Source organism: Lycorma delicatula, chromosome 2 (assembly GCF_047948215.1).
Source record: "Lycorma delicatula isolate Av1 chromosome 2, ASM4794821v1, whole genome shotgun sequence".
Taxonomy (NCBI): Eukaryota; Metazoa; Arthropoda; class Insecta; order Hemiptera; family Fulgoridae; genus Lycorma; species Lycorma delicatula.
This window is the reverse complement of record NC_134456.1, coordinates 15,302,089-15,325,067: the sequence shown is the minus strand read 5'-3', so window position 1 is coordinate 15,325,067 and position 22,979 is coordinate 15,302,089. Positions and strand designations below refer to the sequence as shown.

Genomic DNA, 22,979 nt, shown 5'->3' with positions numbered 1-22,979 from the left:
GAACTAGGAATAAATTTCGTTGTTGCAAACATTTTTAAACTGTCCTCATTACATAATCAAGGTACACGATAATCATAAATAACATAAGAATATAATTTATATATATATATGTATGTGTGTGTGTGTGTGTGTGTGTGTGTGTTTAGACACCCTTGGATCTGGATTTTAGTATAAATGAAGACACTTACAAACGTTTGAGAAACTTAGAAAAAGGTTTTTTTTAATGCTATAGTTTGGCTCAATTATCCATTATGTTTACCTAACAGATAATTTAATTTAATAAATTTGTTCAGTGGATTGGTATTATTACATTCTTAAAGTTTAGTATAGAAAAACCTCCTTAAAACCCTTTCTTTCTTGTTAAAAAAGATTATACATCTTAGTTTGCTATTGTAAATTCACTGAAACTCATGAATTAACTAAAATTGTTACAAAAGTATAACAATCAGTTTATTAAAGTTAAGGTAGAAAGCATAGAATTAATAGATTGAAGGTATACCTTCAAAAACTTGGATTTTACAGAAAGTATCATGTTTTCACAGAAACATCTCCAAAATCAAGAGATTAACGGGAGCTTTTTAAAATAAGTTTTTTTACACCTTCTCAAATTTAGCGGTGAAAACCCAGGAGTGTGCTTAGCAAGTAAACTTATAAGTAGTTCATTAACGTGGTTCTTTTATAATAAAGCAAACCGCAAGAAGTTTCTCCAACAAGAATTAGTAGAGACTTACCCTATAGAAAAAATACCCTTGAAAAAATAAAAAATGCATGATATTCAGCTAGCTATTACACATTTCTACAATACAAATATTTTCTATATTGAAATTTTGAAGATAAAAATGTTTGGATTTCAACAAACACTATAAATAACGTATTAGTTCTCTAATTTATTTTTTCTAATAGAATTGTACTTCTTTTTTCAATGTACAGAGATGCTTAATCTTGTGATTGTAGGTGAGTGATATAAGATGCAAATTACTCCTACAAAATGACTTAGCTGTTCTTAAGAAAGAATTTCAGTTTTTGCCACGCTTACTAAGGAAGTTTGGTTCAGTGACTTATTCATGGAAGCAAATATTCTGGTACACATCAGCATTCTAAGTCCAATAAAACTATCGAAGTAAACATTTTAAATTTCATTCTTCAGCACAGCTACTAAACTAGCTAATGGTCATTTGAGTGACAATCAAGAAAGTGTGCTGATATGGACTTTGTTGTACTGCAGATAATGTTATATTCACTAAGATAATGTGAGTGGCGGTCTTGATTTTCATGAGTTGTCTTTTGCGTGCGTACTACTGAAAATACTCATGTCAACTAAGACCATATGCTTGTATGTACTTTATAACATTATCAGTGTACACATTTTACCACAGATTTACCTAGCCGATTTTCATTCTGCTGTCTGGTTAATGAGTGACTGTCTTCGTTCCCATGCATGTAGTTTTACAGCACGTACAAGTAAAGACTTATGCTCAAATATGCTTGTACTTCAGATAGTGTTACGCATCTAAGTTATACAAAATATTCCCATAAATGAGAATCTGGTGATTGAAAATCTTTCTTGTACAATTGATCCACTTAAATATTCTCAAAAATTAAAATTAAAATATTTTGTAACACACAAAGGAAGGCTGTAACAAAAAATGGTTAAATTTGATCTAGGCATATACCCGCAAAGATAGTTTTTATAAGAACTTAAGCTTACAATCACTAATAATTAATGTTATTGATTGTGAACTATGAATATAATGATATTAAATAACAGAAAATTTATTTTCTGTTATTTAATATCCCATCCCATTGGGCTTAGAAAAAATTTAATCTTTTCTAGTATAGAAGTATAAAAGGAAGTAATAAATGACAAGACTTATGCACTAAAAAAAAAAAAATGTATTAAATTAACTTACTTATCATTTGGAAGGGGAGCAATGTATACTGGGAGACTAAAATTTCCAACAGGTACAATAGCACCAGACATTTTCTTTCCATTTTTTAAAGCTTGAGAATGGCTAGCATATACATCAAGCTGAAAAAAAAAAGTATCATTCATTTCCAAAATACAATTATTGAAAGTGAATGTATAATATATACACCTACACACAAACATATGAGAGCACTGTTTCAGAACAAATCTATTTTTTACTCAAATGTGACTTAAACGAGAAGCTTATTTCTCAAAGATGTTTGTAACTGTCAGTAGTTTAATACGGTGAATGTATTTATTTTTCATTTGAAGCGGTACAAGACTGTGAAAGTAACCGTAAAAATAAGTCAGTGTCTTTATGTATTCATTTAGCATATTACTGTTGTGCATTTTTGAATATTTATATATTTCATAATGTTCAAGAACATGAAGATGTGGTGTTATATTATGTACATGCAGAATATCAAATCAATGTTTGTGGATGTTTATTCTATTTGGTTGGCAAATGTTGAATCAAATTTTTTAGGTAGGGCTTTTTTAAATTTTGTATGCAGGACCTTTGGAACTGTATCCTGTTAGATCTATGTAGAACACTGTAGTGAGACACTGTTTTGCTTGACGATTGCTTTCTCTATATAATGATTTCTTCTTTTTAACGTGATTATTTTTAGTTTTATTTATATCTATTTTCATTTATGCTGTGTAAAAATATATCACTGAATGTGCTCTAATAACCATTTGTATGATGAGTTAAGTATTTTTGAATGTAAATTTTTCATGTCATCTTCAGGTGACACAGGTGTATTGAGTAGTCTGTAGATCAGTTCTAAAAGGTAAGCTAATTTATCTAAAAAAGGATGATTTGAGGTTTTGTGAATGGGAAAGTCTGTGATTAATGGTTTTCTGTTTACTTTCTAGGAGTATTTTTGTTGGGTGTTGTCACTGTGATGGTGAAGTCAAGAATGTTTATTTACTTATGTGTTAGTATTTGGGAATAAAGTCTCGTTTGCGCTAAATGTTTTTTATGTATGTGAATGGTTGTTCACATTCTCATGCACTGAATTAATATTATAAAATGGTTTCATCAATGGATGTGTGCCATATATTATTTTATGAGCATGCTTATTATAAGAGAATATGTGTGTTTGTAGCCTACTGGGTTGTGTGTAATATTTATTTTGGAATAGAAATTGTTATGTAGTAATGTTTAATATTTATGATTTCTGAGATGTGTTCTGGTTATTGCATTTACATATGTTCTTAATAATCGAACGTATTTCTTTTATCAAGATTTTTAACAGACTTCTAAAAAAGAGGAAGTTATCAATTAACTGTTTTTTTTTTGTGTGTTATACAATATCTCTGACATTAGTAAACCTATTTTAATCATTTTTTTTTTAATTGAAAGGGTATATTTTTGGAATGGTCCCATATAAATTTTAACCAAATCCGATGATAATCTTAGAGAAAATACAAAAAAAAAAACTCAATGGCTTGACACCCTTAGCCACTGACCACTTGCACTAGTAACATGTTACTCCCTGTTCTCTGTATGACTAGAATATTAATAAGGGTCTACATTACTGTTGTTTAATCTCAATGGAATCTCAATTCATGACATTTCTTTCTCTATTTTTTTCCTTAAACAATCATTCCTTTATTTTCTTGGCTATTTTCCTCTAAACTCCATATAAATATTAAACTTTCATTTAATATTTATATAGAATGGTGAAAAATAAATTCTAATTTTGCAAAATTAAATAAATAGTCAAACAACAAGGTCCCAACTAATATCACCCTGTATGAAACGAGTTAAATATTATAATTTTGCAATAAATAATATTCTACAGTTATTATAAAAACTTTTTTAACTGGGTACTTGCTTGCAAACCTTGATCGAATATCAATCCAGAATCTCATCGTATAGAAGTTGAGCCTAGAAAGAGCTTGCAATAAGCTCTTTCTAGGCTTTCTAGACATTGCTTTTTTCAAAACCGATGTGCCAAAACCAAAGTATTTAGTTATTACAAAGGAAGATGGTAATTTCTCAAGGGTGAGTCCCTTTCTCATTGCTCGAAAAATAACTAAATATACCGGAAGCCCTGTTAAGGAAATAAGGAAAGCCTTTACTGGACTTCATGTGGAGACTATAAATGATGCTCAGTCACAGACGATCCTAGGCTCAAGAAGATTGCCGATTTTGTTGTATGCGTCGATCCTCACGGCACGCTCAACACCTTAAGGGGAGTTGTGGTCTGGCAGGATCTCCTAAATTGCACGGAGCAAGAAATTGTTAAAGAATTGGCACCTCAGGGAGTAACAGAATGTTGCAGATTGAACATGAGAAGGAACGGCGAGGTCTTACCTTCAGCCTCTCATGTCTTCACCTTTAACTGGCCAACTTTGCCGGAGAAGATAAGAGCAGAAATTCATTGACTGGATGTGCAGGCATTTGTCCTACCGCCTATGAGGTGCCTCAAGTGCCAACGCTTTGGCCACACTGCTCTTAGATGTGAAAGACTGCAAATATGCGTGTACGGTGATGAGGTGCATGAAGGAGAGCCATGTAAGTAGCCTCCTACATGTGTCAATTGCAAAGGACAGCATTTATGTAGATCCAAAAACTGTCCTGTCTACAAAGATGAAATAACTGTGTAGGAAGTAAAAACCCTGCAGAAAGTCAGCTATCTTGAAGCTAAAAGATAGTAAACACCTGTAAACCTAGAGAAACAACTTATGCTCAGGCTGCGGCTGCTGTCGATGAATGTCAGCTTATCAACAAACTTGCACCCACTTTGGCTAGCATGACTGAAAGGATTATAGAAAACAAAATGAAGCCTTTCGGTAGTAAAGAACCTGTCAAGCCAAAGATAATAGTACAGCCTCCTGAAGATACATCTTTGAAACCGAAAATTGCTCTTGAACAGAAGAATACAGATGCCAGCCAGAAGGCATTCAACATTCTGTCTTGGAGAGATATTATTAGATGATGATCGGAAGAAGGTGACTTCTTCGCGATCTGTTATGGAGGCTCCCAAACCTCCTGCAACTGAGGTGGCCTCTAAACCACAGAGGCCACAAAAAACTACACAGGGGGAGCAAGTATCCCCCCTTCCAGAAGCAGTGACTGGTGCAATTCCCGTGTCAGGGGTTGGACAGGTTTCTGCCTCTCAATCGGCGCCGATCCATATATGTCATCGTCTGCGGCTTCGGTGGTCTCCGATTTGAAGGCCGGGAGCTATATGGGCGACAACCTTCTCCGCGAACACGAAGCTGTTCATAATATGGAGAAAATAGGGTGGCTGAAAGATAATAAAGGGTGGCATAAGTTAATTAATTTAAAATTAGCGAGTCGATTGTACAGTGGAACATTAATGGATGTTTTTCAAACATCCATGAGGTCCAACGCTTGGTACATGATGTAGACCCAATTTGTATATGTCTGCAAGAAACACATTTCTGCCGAAATTAAAATTTTCAATTAAGAGGATATGATATATTTCAGCAAATCAACCGCCAAATATAAGAGTTAGAGGTGGAGTAGCCATATTAACATCAACTAGAGCTATCGCCGAAGCAGTTGATCTAAATAAAAACCTACAAGCAGTCACCATTAGAATGAAGCATCTGCTTCAGGTCACTGTCTGCAGCATATACTTGCTGAATTTTGATTGGAAGGAGGATGACAGCACGATTAATTTCTCAGCTTGCCCCACCTGTTTTACTGGTGGGTGATTTTAATGCTCATAATTCTCTTTGGGGATCGGATCGAGTAGATCCCTGCGGAAGAGAAATGGAAGGGTTCCTGATGAATTCTGATTTTATTCTTTTAAACGATGGGTCAGGGACTTTTTTCAGTGCCAGAAATGGACGCATCCTGTATAGATCTTGTACTCATAAGTGGATCGATAACACTGAGGTACACCTTCCATGTTTTAGAGGATCTGCATGGAAGCGATCATTTCAATGTGCAAATTGTAACTAACATTACAAGAAAAAGATATCCCATTTCTAAAAGATGGTTGTATGATATGGCAGATTGGATGAGCTTCACAGCTAGGATGATACTCCCCGAAACAACTGGAGTTATCGAAGCCGATGTTGACGCTATAACTAATGCGATACTTTACTCGGCATCGAAATATATTCGCAAAACATCTGGAAAACGTACGAAGCGACCCGTTCCGTGGTGGAACAATGAAATAAGTGAAGCTATAAAAAGAAAGAAAAGGGCGTACAATGCCTTTAAAAAACGTTCCACTACAGATAATCTAATTGCCTTTAAAAAATACAGGGCATATGCAAAACTACTTATGATAAATTCAAAGAAACGATCCTGGCAGCAATACGTGACATCCATTGACAGAACTACTACTGCATCAGACGTTTGGAAGAAAGTGAAGGCGACTTGTGGGCGTACAAACTTTGCTACCATAACCTTCCAGATGAATATGAAACTAAGGACACTCCAAACTAGTTGCAGATTTATTAGCCAATCACTTCGAGAAGGCCAGCAAAACGGCTAACTACGGCTGAACATTTTCGGACGAAAAAAGCAGAACTTGAAGGTCTACTAAATTTCAGAACTGAGTATAATTACTCATACAATGTACCCTTTAAAATGGAAGAATTCATGAAAGTGTTGGAGAAAGCAGGCAACACAGCTGCTGGTCCGGTTGAAATCCATTATAACATGATCAGCCAGCTGAATACCACTGCAAAACGCAGATTACTACAACTATATAAACAAATATGGCGGGATGGAATGTAACCGCAGCAGTGGAAAAATGTTGTTCCAGTACCAAAGAAAAATAAAAATTTAACAGATCCCAATAGCTACCATCCTATTTTTTTGCCGTGCGCTATGGGAAAATACTTGAAAAAATTATTAATAATAGACTCGTTTGGGTTTTAGAAAAAGAAAACCTGATATCACCATATCAAGCAGGTTTTCGACAATACCATTCATTCTACCACTGATCAAATGATCAACTTAGAGAACATTATATATAACAGCTTTATTACAAGGAAACAATATATCGGAGTCTTCTTTGATCTTCAGAAGGCTTTTGATATGACCTGGCGACACGGAATAAAGCTCCAGATACATGAATGGGGCATTCGTGGCAATGTGCGAGTTTTACTCAACTATATGAATGACCGTACTTTCCAAGTACGTGTCAACAATGAATATTCATCTGAAAAAAGCTTGGAAAATGGCATACCACAAGGTTCACCGTTGAGCGGTACCTTGTTTACGATTGCTTCAATAAATTGATATCAGATATTGATATAAGTAGAAATCAGCAAAGGCATCTATGTTGATGATTTGGCAATTGTGTATGTCAGCAACAAGACAGCTATGGTGAAATATAAATTACAATGAGCGATTAACACTCTAAATGAAGTTGCAAGGAATAATGGATTCCAATTTTCACAAAAAAAAATGTGCTGTGTACACTTCTGTAGGAAGAGAATTCCTCACCAAAGTCCTATTTTGACAATCGGCAACAATCCAATTCAGTATAAGGTTAATGTGAGTTTTTAGGATTGGTATTGGATAAATACCAATCCTAAATGTGGGGGTTTCATATACAGGACTTGAGTGATAGATGCAAAAACGCCCTAAACATTATCAAACATCAATTATGGCTCAGATAAAGAAATATTATTGAGACTATATAAGGCATTCATTCAATCGAAACTAGACTACGGATGTATTGTATATTCATCTGCTAGGAAGTCGCATTTAAGAAAGTTGGACATAATTCATAATAGCAGAATAAGATATGCGACAGGCGCTTTCCGCACAAGTCCAGCGACTAGTCTAATGTCCAAAGCCAGAATAATGCCACTACATAATAGAAGAGAACTCCTTTTGTTAAGACATGTAGCAAACATATAGGCTTTTCCTGCTCATATAAATAACAAACTTTTTAACAACCATCCTTTGGCTGCATTATACGAACATCGTGCTACCTATTCCAGACCAGCCGGAATTAGGTACCACGAATTAACAAGAAAATACGAAATTGCTATTCCAGGGACATTAGCAATTTCTACTAGAGAAATACCGCATTGGCTTTTGCCAGCAGTAAATACAAGGTTGGATCTCTCTCAAGAAGAAATAAAAAAAACCAGCAGTGATCATCCAACAGGAATTTTTATCAACCATCAGTAGTTACGAAGAACATATTAGAATTTATACTGACTGTTCCCAAACTGAATATGGTGTTGGATGCTCCATATATGTAGATGGAGCCCACTTTTGGAAACTGCCAGATATGGCCAGTGTCTATACGGCAGAACTTACTGCCATTCACCAAGCTCTTCGGTACACAAAACAGTATTGCAAAGAGAGAGTGCTAATATGTTCCAATTCTCTAAGTGCACGTGTTGCAATTCGGAACAAGAGCAATAAGGATGACCTAATTGCAAACATCCAGTCCATTTTGTACGTTCTAAATCAACGATGACAGCGATGCACATTTATATGGACTTCAGGGCATGCTGGTATTGCAGGTAATGAAAGTGCAGCGAAGCTGCCAGAAAGGCAACAGTCTGCGATAACTTGGATGCAATTCCTGTAAGGGTGGCAGATGTTAAAAACTGTCTAACATAATAATAAACAAGTGGAATACTGATTGGAGGAGTTTAAATACAAAATTAAACTCGGTCAAAACTTCTCTGTATAAATGGAAAAGCGACGTGAAGTTGACTTGCTGAGAATAAGTGGCTGTAACCAGACTTAGAATCGGTCACATGCGAATAACAAATTCATATTTGTTAACCGGCAAAGAAAGACCAATGTGCAGTGTTTGTAATAAAACACTTACAATTATGCATCTAATGGAATAGTGTACTATATATGACGACCTCAGAAAGAGGTTCCAGCTAAGAAATGATATTGCTGCTGATTTGGAAAATGTAAATGAAGAAAAAATAGTTGCTTATTTACACGCCAGTGAACTTTTTAAAAGTCTATAAAAATGAAAATTTAAAGCTGTGTTAAACAAACTCTAAGGGGGTAGTTTTTATATATATATATAAGGGAGTCTCGAAGTCTGGCACGTATAGTGACGGGAGGTAGGCCTCTTGCCTAGGCCGCCCGGGCTCGCCTGCATGCAAGAGCAGGGAGTTGGGGTGTGTCCAATGGAGGCATGGGGGACCCTCAAGGGTGGACTGAGGATGCGAGCCTATGGGTATGCGCAATGCATGCCTGTAGCCAAGTAGGTCAGGACCAGGAAGGGCAGCCTCCTGCAAATGTCTTTCTGCTTTCTTTAACGTCATCTTTTTTTTAAATTTGAGATCACTTCTACAATTAATACATTTTGATACTTTGAATACTAACTTTTAAGCTTGTTTTATCCTGTTTTACCTAAACTGCACTAAATACAGCCAATAAAGAATTGTAATTAAAATAATCTGCATATACTACTTTATTTAAATTCATTCAATCATTCATCAAATTCAGACCTTGCAACTGAATCTCTTTTCAATTATCAATTGTTTTTTTTTTCTTCCTTTAACAAGTTATCAAGTAGCTTTTACATTCTGCATAATTCTTCTATCTATTCTAAACACCTTTAGCTCCTTTACTTTCTAATAACAGTGGCTTTCTCTCTGCACTTACGATACGACTTCCTTATGTTTCACTTCTCTCTGGAATGTTCACTAACTTTCTTTAACCCACGTCAAACTTTTTTGAAAGAACTTTTTCATTCACATAAAACATTTCAAACTATGCTTTTCAGCTTTTATAACTTATCACTAACCATCAGTAATTTTTTTCCTGCTTTGATAATTTCCTTGTTTAGTTTTACCCATTCATTTTCTATAAAACCTGTTTTTGCAGTAATTAAAGTTACGCAAAATGAAATTTCCATTTTACAAATATTATGGGTTATCTCAATGATATTTAACAAATCTGATTTACGTTTAAAAAATAATTTTTTTAATTATTATGAATGTAAACCTTATCTTAAAAAAATTACAAAAATAAATCTAGATAACTACAGTTTACTAATAATACCACCATGCAAATAAAAAGAAGTTTTGTTTATGTTGTACATATTATTATGTATGATTTTTCTAAAGTCAATCTTTTCAAGACCCATATCCCACTGTACTAATATACTGTACATATAATCCAATTTGATATAGAGAGTAAAAAGTAAATAAGATGCCACTTACCTTATTTTTTTGCAACTTTACAATAGCGTTTTTGTGGCAACCCACATCTTCAGTTATAATTTTTGTTTTTTTTAATTTTTATATAAAAATACATATTAAACTCAAAGACATTTAAAATATATATAAAATTTTTTTGATAATATATGTAATTTCATTTTTTTATAAAATTAAAATTGAAAGTTAAAAATTAAAATATAAACATTTTTTTTCTTATTTTCATTTAAAAAATCACATTTAGAACTTTTTTTTAATAAAAATTAAATGTGTCATGGCTAGCCAATATTACAGTACTGTATGGATTTATGTATTACCATTGTTTTTATTTGAATAGGTGCTGCCATCCGCTGCAGACTTTTTAAGTGTCATCTTCATATTCTGTATGCAAGTAGATAAATTTGAATTTTCTCTTATATTTATACATATAATATTTCTAAAAATAAAAGAAAAAAAAGTTAATGTATATGCTCACAGATATCTGAGAGGGTAGTTTCTGGCTCAGCAACATAGGAAGATCTTTCAGTTTTTCTAGTAGGTCTTTCCTTTCATGTCGTACTTGTAACTTTAATGTATACCTTTCTCCAATTTTACATTATACTGAAAAATAAAAAAATAGAAGCATTACTTATTTATAAATTTAATAATATAAAATATAATAAATAATAATTATGTAGTATAATAAAACAGTTTATTATACTAAATAATTTAGTATAATTATATACTAGAAAATAACTATGTAATAATGTATATATAAGTATTATTATAAAACCAGCAACAATATCATACAATGTTAAAATTGGACAAATTTTTCTACATAAGTTTATAAAACAGTGATAACTATATAACTATAAAAACTAAAACATTAGCTTTCAACATATCAAATCCAGTCCCCAAAGATTCCATGCTGAATATGAAAAGAATTTCTTGTACCAACATTAGAAGAAAAAGAAATGACTTTCAGTGATGAGTATAATATGAAAATTATTAGCACATCATCTGAATTATTTATTTACTTTGTAGCAACATGACAATATTTAGGTGAAATGAAAACAATATTGATTAAATATAATATGTCAAATTAAATTGAATCTACATAAAGAGAAAAGTCTCTTCTGTTGAAGATATATTTATCAAAAAGGAGCTAGGAAAAGCAATAATGAAGAATTGTGTGGGCTGATCTTTTGGAAGTGAAACTTAACTTTTATAACGGATCCAAAGAGCATTGAAGCTTTTGATAACGGCTGTTAGACAAAGTAGTTGATATTGACAAGGTAACAAACTAAATCTATGAAGAATAGAAAAGAAGGTTTAACATGTTTTGTGCTATGGATGTTAATTAACAATCACTATTCCTATTAACAATGCTTATCGACATTAACAGCCACTGACTAACTTGATATATACGGAAGGGTCCAAAAAAAATGTACTCAAGTGTTTGTAATAACATAATATCTAAATAAAATGAATTACACTCACTCATCTAATGTGTAGTGTAGTGTAAGGTATTAGATTTGTCATGGTAGATAAAGCTGGCAATTTATGCCACGCATGTGTCGGTGGTGGGTGGTGGAACGAGCCAGTGCAGCAGAAGACAGTTGAGTAGCAACAATGGCTGAGGTTTGCTTATCGTACCGCCACCAACATGTTGAACAATTGCTCGCATTCGTGATAAATTTGAAGCCGTCGGAACTGTTAAAGATGTGCACAAGGAAAGATCCGGCCGACCACAAAAAGGTACAAGTCCAACATCCATTGCTGTGGTGTCTGATCACTGCAAAAATCAGAGAACCAGGGAGCATGTGAAAGTTGGGTGAGCCGGTCAAGTTTAAGATGAATTATGAAGAGTGCAAAGTGGAAAGTGTACATTCCAAGACTGCTACATGCAATGAATGAGAACAACCCAGATCGAAGGATGGAGTGGTTTCAGCACATGGTTGACAGGGATGAGGAATTTACAGGGAAGTTTGTGTGGACTAACGAGGCGCAATTCAAACGTAACAGTACTGTGAACCAAACAAATTTACTTAAAACTTTACTTAAATTTTTTTGTATTAGGTCATCATTAGAAAACTAATTAAAATTAATAAATTAATCAAAGATTAAAAAATTTCGAAAGATTTATAAAAGAAAGAAAGAAAGTTAAATAACTATTATATCGTTCATAAAAATTGTTTTAATCGAAACTAGGATAACGGTGAGATTTAAATATTAAAATTATTGTTAAAATATGCAGGTAACAAGGATTTAAAAATAAAGAGAAAAAAGAAATATGGCGGTGATGTTAAAAAATATTAAAAAACTTAATGGTAGAACGTTTTATTTAATTTTCAAAAACTAATTGTAAAATAATTTCTTTAATAATTATGTTGTATTATAGTGGAAAAGTTTTAGATAAATTTTTTACTTTTTATGATATTTTATGCCGATTAATTATTCTTAATATCGTTTGTATCACGCTTGTTTTTTTTTAACTTACTTATAAATAAAACACTTTAAAATTTACTTCACGCTCATAAGGGTTACGACGTTTATTCTCAACATTAGTTGAATTACTCCTTATGTAATATCGTCCGTCCGTCGGACTGCTTTGATCGTTCATTCAAAGTCCGATGAAGTTCAATTTCTCATCTTAAGATTACATTATTTTATTCGGTAATTTATATTTATTAAGTTTTACTACGGAGTATTATTTGATCTTTAAAGTGAGAAATCGGTCGAAATTTTTTGCTAGCCTTAAAAAAGCAACGCCTTTCCCCCGTTTTACGTTTATATGAATTTTTTTTATCGTTTTTACGTTAGGAATATAAATACAAAATGTCCCAGAAAGGTGTTGGACAAACTTAAGAGACTAATTTAGAATATCAAAACAAATTAAAAAAAAAAAAAAAAATGCGGAAAAATCGCTTACCTCGTTATATTTTCTTCTCTGTCCACCATTTTGTCTTTTTCAATGAAATTTTAAATATAAAAAACGGATAGAATCGAGGGTCATTTAATTATCAAAAACGTAAACAGCTGTGGACACAAAACAGTGTCAGAGGGTTACGATACCTTAAGAACAGTTAAGTCGGTAACCCTACTCACCGGGTCGGTTTAGTGGTGAACGCGTCTTAGAAAATCAGCTGATTTCGAAGGATCGAGAGTTCCAGTGTTCAAATTCTAGTAAAGGCGGTTCCTTTTATCCGGGTTTGAATACTAGATCGTGAATATCGGTGTTCTTTGACGGTCGGGTTTCAATTAACCACACATCTCAGAAACGGTCGACCCGAGACTGTACAACACTACACTTCATTTACACTCGTACATATCATCCTCAGAAGTAATCCTGACGGTGATTCCGGAGGCTAAACACAAAAAGAATAAAAGTCGGTAACCCTGAGATGGCGTTTGCCAACCGTTTGAATAAAATTGTTTTCTTTATAACCTCAAAATCTCATTTTACGATGGCGAATTCTCTTGAAGTTTGCGAATTAGTTGAACCGAGTGCAGGGATCTGTTTTTTTTTACTTTCCTTAGGTGAAAAATAAGTTAAAATTTAATCTCGTACGATCAAACAATACAGTCAAAGTTGTACGAACCGCTGAAATTTTTACAAGCGGATAGAAAAATTTAAATACAGTCGAACTCAATGATTGACGGCCACCGTTGCGGGCGACCTATTGAAGGGTCAACTTCAGCCTTCAAAACGGTAAAAATTCTTTCATCTAAGATTTCCGAGAGTTACAGTTCAGATTATAGCCGAAATAGTGTACCACTAATTGTCGGTAAAGTTCATAACAATGTCACCGATAAGCTTCCGTATTGTAAAAAAAAAGCGCAAGGTGGATTACAAGAGAGTCGACGTATCACCCAAAGGAGACGAAACTTTGTATAGACGCAGACCTGAAAAAATTGTATCGGCGCGGGAAGATGATGCTTTTTTTGGACGGCAGTCAAACCTGTAATCAGTAACAAATGTAATCGATCAAGTAACAAAGAGCGTTTCGGTCGGCAGAAAGGAATACAGAGAGCAAACTTTCATCTACAGGTGACGGTAAAGTCGCGCAACCCAAATTGTTCTGCTTTGTAGGAATGTAAAAGATATTTTAATTTGGATAATTTTTTGTGCGACAGAATAACGTACGGTAGCACCGGTAGATTACGCCTACGGGCAACAGTCGGTGTGGCAAAAAGCAGTTTGTTTAGTCCGAGCGGCAATCTCTTTTACGCAAGAACAACGCGCCTTTATTGTCGGGAGTTCCTGCGAAACGGTATCATACGCGAAGCGTCAAGAAGATTTTTTAAATGTTTTTCCAGGTGCTAATGCGCCAAACAGATCCTCTATACGTCGTTTATTAATCGTTTTCGGGATACAGCTAGCGCGCACGACCGTAAGCGTATAAGCGGTCCGACTGTTTTAACTGACGACAGTCTGCAGACGATAAATGAAACACTTGTTCGTTCTCCAAAAACGTTTCTTCCAGAACTATCTAGCCGGATCGCGCTATCTTACGGAAGTGTTCATAAGGCTACTAAAATTATAAAATCGCATCCGTACCGGATTAACGTAAGTCATCGGCTCCAACAACCGGATAAGGAGAAACGAATGCAGTATTGCCGGCGATTTAGAAGTTTCATTCGAAATGTCACTTCTGTTCTAGGCAAGGTGTTTTTCAGCCGTGAAGCTTGGTTTCATGTTGTACGTTAACAATCAAAATTACAGAATAAAAAAAATACAAAGATCAAATTTTAAGATTTTTACGTTTTAAATGTAATTTAAAACGTAACTCGTTAATTTTAGGTAACTCGAAAGATGAGTTTAAATTAATTTTTTTTTTTTAATTAAAATAGTATTATTTTTTCTTACCACAGTACGGGTAAAAGGTTTTTTACGGTACAGTCTGAAAGCCCTATTGATGTACAAAATACAAATGCAACAAACTCCTATACCCCTTTTTTTTAAGCAAAATATAGCTAAAAAATGTACATACTTATATCGTATAAATAATTCAATTTTGGGGAGTGGAAAATATGAAAATATTTTGGGTTTTGTTAATTTATAATCTCGATAAAAAATCTTTTGCGAAACGTTTTTTGTTTAAGTTCCCCGGTAAAAATTTGAAATTTAAACTTTGTATACCGGTATTACCTTCGGAGAGAAAGGATGTATTAAATTTTTTCAAAGATTGGAGAAAAGGGTTAGAGGTGCTTCGGTCGAAATATAATTTCAAATTTTTACCGGGGAACTTAAACAAAAAACGTTTCGCAAAAGATTTTTTATCGAATGATTTTTAATAGAGGGTTTCCAAACCCTCTATATACATCTTTATATTTAAAACATGTGAGAGTTTGGAGCTCAGCGCTAGTTAAGATGATGTACAATTTTAATAAAAAAAAACAAAAAAAAAAAACATTCTTTTTTATTTGCATAAGGAACAAGTAAGAAAATAATGTTGAATGTAGGGTATTTTAATTACAATGTTCAACCGGTCTTATTCAGAAACACGAACAATAAATCTACAATAATTGTTCGAGTTCTACTGTAAACGTTTTTTTAGCGTACATAACATTTTCTAATTTTATATCTTTTTACAATTTTTGACACGCCGCGCCATAAATAACTCATCTGAAATCTAATTCCTCAAACAACCAATCCTTAAAGATATTTACGTTAATAAACCGAATTATGTTTTAGAACATAAGTTTTAAATCGGTTAGCTTTATAAGATATTTCCCAGTTTGCTGACTGACATATAAAGTTCTTGCGATAATTTAAGGAATTACAAACCTAAAGTAACATCGAGTTGTAATTATAATATTTTGTTATTTATTTTATTTTATTTTACATGTTTACCAGTAATAATACGACAAATTTTATTACTAATTAAACAAATCTAAATAAAGAAATAATACGTTGTTTGTTGTTAACAATAAAACTAATCGACACAGAAATTATATGGAGGGTATATCAGTAATAAAACGATCCGTCACTACTTGCGGGGGTTACGTTTCGCGAATGCCAAAAACGCAATACATGTAAACCTAACTTTAAACCTTAAGAGCGGGTTATTAACCGCGTAAGCCTCCGTGACGCGAACGGTAGCGGCCTAGCCTTTCATCCGGAGGTCCCGGGTTGGAATCCCGATCAGGCATGGCATTTTCACATACGTTACAAATCACTAATTTCATCCTTTGAAGCGATACTTAACGGTCGTCCCGGTTCCGGAGTTAAAACAAAAAAAAATCTTAAATCACAAACAAATGGATCGTTACACAGAAATAAAACGGTAATACGCGATAAATACTTTCTAGTAAGTACATCCAGGTTAAATAAATATTTTAAGTAATTTTTGCATCCGACTTTATTGTGAAACATTCGATGTTCAGTAACATTAACATTACAATGTTTTATTTTAAAACGGAAAAACTAAAAACCTGAACCGTCTCGTTTGATAAAAAACTTCATTATTTGTGTTTGGTTTTAATTTTTTCCGAGTTCTTTAAACTCTTCATCGTACAATGCCGGTGCCAAGTCTAGTTAAATTCTAAAATTCATGGAAAGTTCTAGAAAAGTATCAATTTCAAAACCTTTAGTCGCTAACTGTCCGCATAAACCAAAAATTACATTCAACGATTTTAGGTTAATAGGCGTAACTGAAACCTCGTTGTCGTTATCCTTTTCCAAAAGGGTAGTGAACGGTTTCGTTAACAGCTCTTCTAGTTCTTTTCTTGGGAGTTCCTCGTATTTAGTTTGCAGAAGTTATTGAACGTCTGAAATTTCAATTTCGTTGAAGTTTTCGTTTTTAATTTCACGTGTTAATGAAAATCTGTTTAAAAACACGCTCGAAGGGAGAAAGAGAAGGTAATTATTAAAATCTAATTTTGTATTTGTTTCTATGTTCGTAGAAATTTAAATTAAACACTGTTGGAGTAAAGCGTTTTTAAACGGACATTTTATTAGTTTATTATCTAACAATACCGAAACATATTATCGGTATTGACATTTTATTATTTATTCTGTTAAAACCAAATACAACGCGCTTAAAAACCACGTACCGTATTCTTGAATGTGACGAAGTGTAGAATTAGATTATTATTCTGCTTTCAGCTATCCTATTCGATTCTTTTTTTTCGGTTCTTTTACGTCGCAGAAAACGAACCGCGGTCTTGAAAAGGCCCAAATAAAAATTTTCTGAAGCAGCACCCCCACTAATTTTAGCTTCGAGCCGTCACCGATTTCTTTTAACACACCCTCCTTGAATTCCGATGTACATATTAAACGGGGTCGTCATGATTTACCACGTTTTTCTGGTTTTAACCTTCCTCTGTCTATAAACCGTCTATGAACGGATGAAAACACCGTACAAAAAGGTAACACTCGATCGGGAATGTGTTCCTGATACAGCCGTCCAGTGTCAAGGATGTTGCAACGTGCGAGACGAACGCACATTAAACGCATATCAGGAATTTCTAAGTCGGTATAAATATGATTCGCATTACCGGCCGTGGTGAGTAAGGTAACGGTTAAAAATGTAATTAATTAACTCGCACAGCACAGATCGATGCATTCACTCGGTCAATAGCAACAGACGAACCGGGTATTAATTTTTATTTACATTTATGACTTGTTAATTGAAACGTATGTTTTAATGCAAGATACATTTCAATATTAATATCGTTTATTATAATAACGTTTTAATGATTTTCATATTTTACTTTACCGTAATATTTTCAATATTATTAAAGTATTATAATACTTATTATACGATAGTATTAATAAATTTATTCCGGTGGAGATCGTGTGTCGAATTGTTTAATTTTATTCGGGAGGAAATGAAAACTATTTTTTTTAATCTAGAGCGATCACATCAAGAAATTTTCCGTAATCTTGTTACTTATAAACAGATTTGAATAAATAGACTACATCCTACATCCCCAACAATTTGTTTTACATACTCCAAACGTGGCCTGCCTACACAATTTTTCCCTTCTACCTGTCCTTCTAATATTAAAGCGACTATTCCAGGATGCCTTAGTATGTGGCCTATAAGTCTGTCTCTTCTTTTAACTATATTTTTCCAAATGCTTCTTTCTTCATCTATTTGCCGCAATACCTCTTCATTTGTCACTTTATCCACCCGTCTGATTTTTAACATTCTCCTATAGCACCGCATTTCAAAAACTTCTAATCTTTTCTTCTCAGATACTCCGATCGTCCAAGTTTCACTTCCATATAAAGCGACACTCCAAACATACACTTTCAAAAATATTTTCCTGACATTTAAATTAATTTTTGATGTAAACAAATTATATTTCTTACTGAAGGCTCGTTTAGCTTGTGCTATTCGGCATTTTATATCGCTCCTGCTTCGTCCATCTTTAGTAATTTTACTTCCCAAATAACAAAATTCTTCTACCTCCATAATCTTTTCTCCTCCTATTTTTACATTCAGTGGTCCATCTTTGTTATTCAGTTCTTACTGAACTGTGAATTTAAGAGAAAAAATAATCCATTTTGACAAAAATATTTAAAAAATTTAATTGTAAAAAAAAAATATAAAAATATTCAAAGTCGACAAATTAAAAACTTTAGTTAAAAAAATTTAGCGACGTAATTCAGATTCTTTTGTTACTTTATTTTAAATATATAAACTGATTTCAACGATTATAAACGCTTTTTCAAATAAAACAAAAACAAATATTAATTTTAAAATAAATGATTATTCTCTCTCTTGCCGACACGAACAGTGGCATGTACAACAAGCCTTTCTGTTACATAGTTTTTTATATACTTGTCCTTGAATTGGTTACATACAATAGCGTTTGTGTCTTTGTTTTAACTACTGTCAGTTTTAACTGATTTTTTTTTTAGCACAAGCGGCAGTGTAATTATAAAAAGAATTTTAGACTACACATATCTTACAGTTCTATACTTGTTCATCAATAATTTTATGTATATACAAAACTCTTGACCGAACAAATACAAAAAAAATTTCAATAAAAAATCCTTTTTTCAGGTACTGAAAAAAGGATTTTAACTAGGGAATATAGAATAAGAAATGAATTAGTTTCCTGTCTTCACAAAAGACGAATATATATTTTAAATATCGATATACCGATTCAAAATGTTCATTACGATCCCTAAATGGATCGTCTAATTAATAAACATCATTACTTTATTGTCATTATCATTATTGTTATTGCCCTTACATCTCTAATGTTATAATACATCGCTATTGTATTATAGAAGTGCTGGGTTGTACTGTGAAATACGGTGGTCGACTTATGAGGGAAATTTGGAAATAATAGTTTTATATCATAATCCCCTTATGTACTATTCATTAATATTTTTTATCATCTGTATTAAAGCAAATGATCCTATTGTGTTTTTCTGATTAGTTACTATAGAGGATATGCGTGAGTAAATTATATTAGGTAAAAAAAAAATAATTGAAAACCTTCCTACCGTTTGGATTCCTTGGTTACGTTCCTTTGTTAACGTGTATATATACACTAAAACGTATATATACGTTTTAAAATTTGGTTTCAATTATTTGTTATAATTATAAGTTATCAAATGTTTAAAAAAATTAATATTAAATTAATATAACTGTAGGTGTCGGTCGGTCGCTTGTTATGCGAGATGAAACAGTGCTGTGTATTTTTAGTGCACAGTTAGACGGTGTGCTATTTTCAGAAGGTGGAAGAATTGTTTTTTTTATCGTGAAGTTACAGTTGTTGCAGGGGTGGGGGGACAGAGAAATTACGTATGTGACGGTATGGAATCCAGCGGTCATCTCGGGTTGATTGCCAGTTAAGTTTGGATCCTGATGTCTCTGTTCACTCATGTTTAACTACTGTTATTATTATATTTATACATTGCTTATTTTAAACAAATGACCCTCGTTGTTGATCGAGGTAAGGATTTCTTATATATATTATTTTAATGTAGTTTAAAATAAATGTCATTATTTTTGTTTGCTTGTTGTATCCAAACTTATCACGTAATGAATTTTAAAATACAATTTGCACTCTCTTATGAAACAACTTTTATCAAATTCTTTGGTTTCAACATATGTCTTCTACTCATTAACAATAAACAGAAATTAAATTTACAAATACCTTTTTATGATGAAATATTATTTTTGAGTTCTAGTATATTTACAATATAACAAATATGTAAGGTTTTTATTTAATTTACAATTTTGTTTCATTCACCATCATTTTCAACCGGTTATGAAGAACGGTAGAAACATAAAAGAAAATAATTTTTCATCAATATTGATCTGCTTATTTATTTAGATAACAATAAAGAAAAAACTTTCTTTGTAAATTCAATACGGGTAAAAGAACAGTTATAATGAATTAAGTTTATAAGGTCAACAATTAATGTTTTTATATTTAATTTTGTTACTATGCTAATGAAATACAATGAATTTTTTCCCCTTAAACTCCCATTATTCGTCCTAAGAAATATTTCTATATTCATCTGTGTTCATCAAATAATTCTGTGAAAAACTTAGTCGTTTTTGTTATTTTAATTATTTTTAAACGCATTAAAATACAATGGACTGCAAATATTGTTCTTTTTAATTAGTCTTACATTCCTGAAACGTGTTAGATGTTTCTGTTGTATCTCACAAAAATTAGTTTGTGAATATTTTGCGAGGTTTAAGATTTTTTATTTTACATTTTTACAAGATTTTTTAAAATCTGTTAGATTTTGAAGCATCATTGTTTTTTGCCTTGAACACTCAGATGAAGATAGAATTAACAGGTATTTAAAGATTACTGTGGGTATCATAAAGGAATATAACTATACAATAATAACTATTATTAAAGTAAACATTACTTCGAACAAATAATTTAATAGAATTTTCCAAACTGTTTTAATTACAAAACTCCACCTGTGTTTTTTTATTTATCTATACAGGTGTTGTAATTAAATATAATATTTTTCTAAAATATCAACTTATTTAATAATTTTTATATTATCCTCAATGCTAGTAATTTGTTATCCTCATGGAGTGTTAATCTGTTTATCATTTTTGAAAAAAAAATTATGAACGATGTGTAACATTAGAAAATTTGATAACATTTTAATAATTATTCTGAAAACTGCCTTTTATCTGAAAAGAACCAGATTTCTAGTGATTATATTCACTGTTTCAATCATTATTCGTAATTTTTAAATTTCACATAAATTAATTTCATTATTTGTTGTCTATCGCTTTGTAAAATGGTACTATTACATTTACAAGGTACAGTATTCCCTTCAAAGTGGAATCGCTGTATTCAATATAAAGCATTGTTCTCACAAAAGAGGTGTGTTAATTCATGATCTATCTGTACAACTGAAGTACAAGTAGTAGTAATCAAAGTTGCTCTCTCTGAAAGTAATAATTATAAAGCCGGTCCTTGTGGTGAACAAAATGAAAGCACCATCGGTAGGGCTGAATATCAATTGCATTCCAATGGCTTTGGCGTGCTGATAAGCAGTGTTATATTTGGCTTACTAAAAAGACAGTAAGAAACTAGTTCACTCCTCATTTTCCTTAGTAAGCCTGCAAAGGGCAACTGTTATTCTGAAAATGACTGTATCATTTTAGGGTGTTTTGTTTTACATCACCTACAATCACGTGGTTATGGCACCTAAGACCCAAGCACACACACACACCTCACGCTTACTCACTCACTCACAAGCTATAGTTGATTTATTTTTAACCAAAACATTCTAGTATGTTTTCTACAGTGTTATTTTTATTTTGTTATTTATATGCAAATATTTGTATTATAGTTTGCTCATAATTTTTCTTTTGTTTATAATTCATCTTAAAAATTATTATTAGAATTGTCTAAATGTAAACTTTTCTAAATTAATTAGTTTAATTTTTAAGTCCAATTTTATTAACATTTGTGCAAATTAATTCTCCATGTATTCTTTCTACCCGTTGCGTCTTCTCTCTCCTTAATTATTTCCATTATTAAGGTTATATATTAATATTTTTATAGTAATTCCTTCTGTAGTAATTTCTATCGTTTCTGTGATTTATTCAGATTTTGTCTGTACATAGTTCTCATTTTATTTATCTATGTCCCATCTCTTTGGTCATAGTTTCTACTTGAATTTCTTTAATATTAATCTATTTATAATCATAATTAAATTATAATTAGGATCCATGTCTGTCACTAGATACAATTATCACTCCATTTCCTGATTCTGAGATCTATCTAAATGTTCTTTACATCCTTTTCTCGCTTATATATTATTATCATTTTTCATAATTTTTTAAAATGGTATTTTGCAGTTTTGCAGTTACCGGTTTATGTTTTATACAGAACTGAAAAAACCTTTATAGTTTCCTTTGCAGTTTCTCGGTCGATCAACTTTCCTTACCTTCTTTCATTAATATAGTAGTTGGGTTTATTATTATTATTATGTCAATATTATTATTAACCTGTTATTATTAAAACAGTATAATAAGGTGGCACAGTCTCAACGCTTGCCTTTCAGTAAAAAAAAGAAGTAAACAGATAAAGGTCCAGTGAGGTTTGTAAATTTTAATATATCTCAGATAGTGTCTTCTGACCACAATTCTGTCATCGGTTTTTAATCTCACTTCTTGGTCTCACAATCCAGAGATATAAATCCAAATGATTAAAAATTGACATAAAGTGTATTTTGACAACTTACTATCGCTTTTGTATGGCTTCTTTCCACGATCACCTAATTAAATGCAAGTGTTATTGCATCTGAACAGCAATAAACATTTAAATAAGTGAATGGAATAGTGCATGTAAATCATTTATAACAATGTCTTATAAATTTTCCAAAGAAATCTGGCGAATCTTTTCGTCAGACTTCACGCATATTGAAGCACTT

The 22,979-nt window shown here is 32.4% G+C and overlaps 2 protein-coding genes across 7 annotated transcripts in view; one reads left to right on the top strand and one right to left on the bottom strand.

The window, feature by feature from the left end:
* The window catches only part of LOC142320491 (dynein axonemal heavy chain 1-like), a 108,341-nt gene that overhangs the window by 46,462 nt on the left and 38,900 nt on the right, over nt 1-22,979 (top strand). For 2 of the 6 annotated variants that reach the window (XM_075358345.1, XM_075358340.1), the window contains exon 1: nt 19,832-20,014. The exons of the other annotated variants lie outside the window; for them this stretch is intronic. The gene's annotated coding sequence lies outside the window, so the exon portion shown is untranslated. Of the gene's footprint in view, nt 1-19,831; nt 20,015-22,979 lie in introns of those variants that run through there. 6 annotated transcript variants of the gene reach the window in all.
* Nucleotides 1-22,979, bottom strand: part of LOC142319839 (uncharacterized) — a 92,345-nt gene that overhangs the window by 64,108 nt on the left and 5,258 nt on the right. Inside the window, exons 3-4 of the mRNA XM_075357510.1 lie at nt 10,590-10,692; nt 1,911-2,029 (exon numbers count right to left, since the gene is read on the bottom strand). Of these exons, the coding sequence (XP_075213625.1) occupies nt 1,911-2,029; nt 10,590-10,692 (222 nt within the window). The remainder of the gene's footprint in view (nt 1-1,910; nt 2,030-10,589; nt 10,693-22,979) is intronic.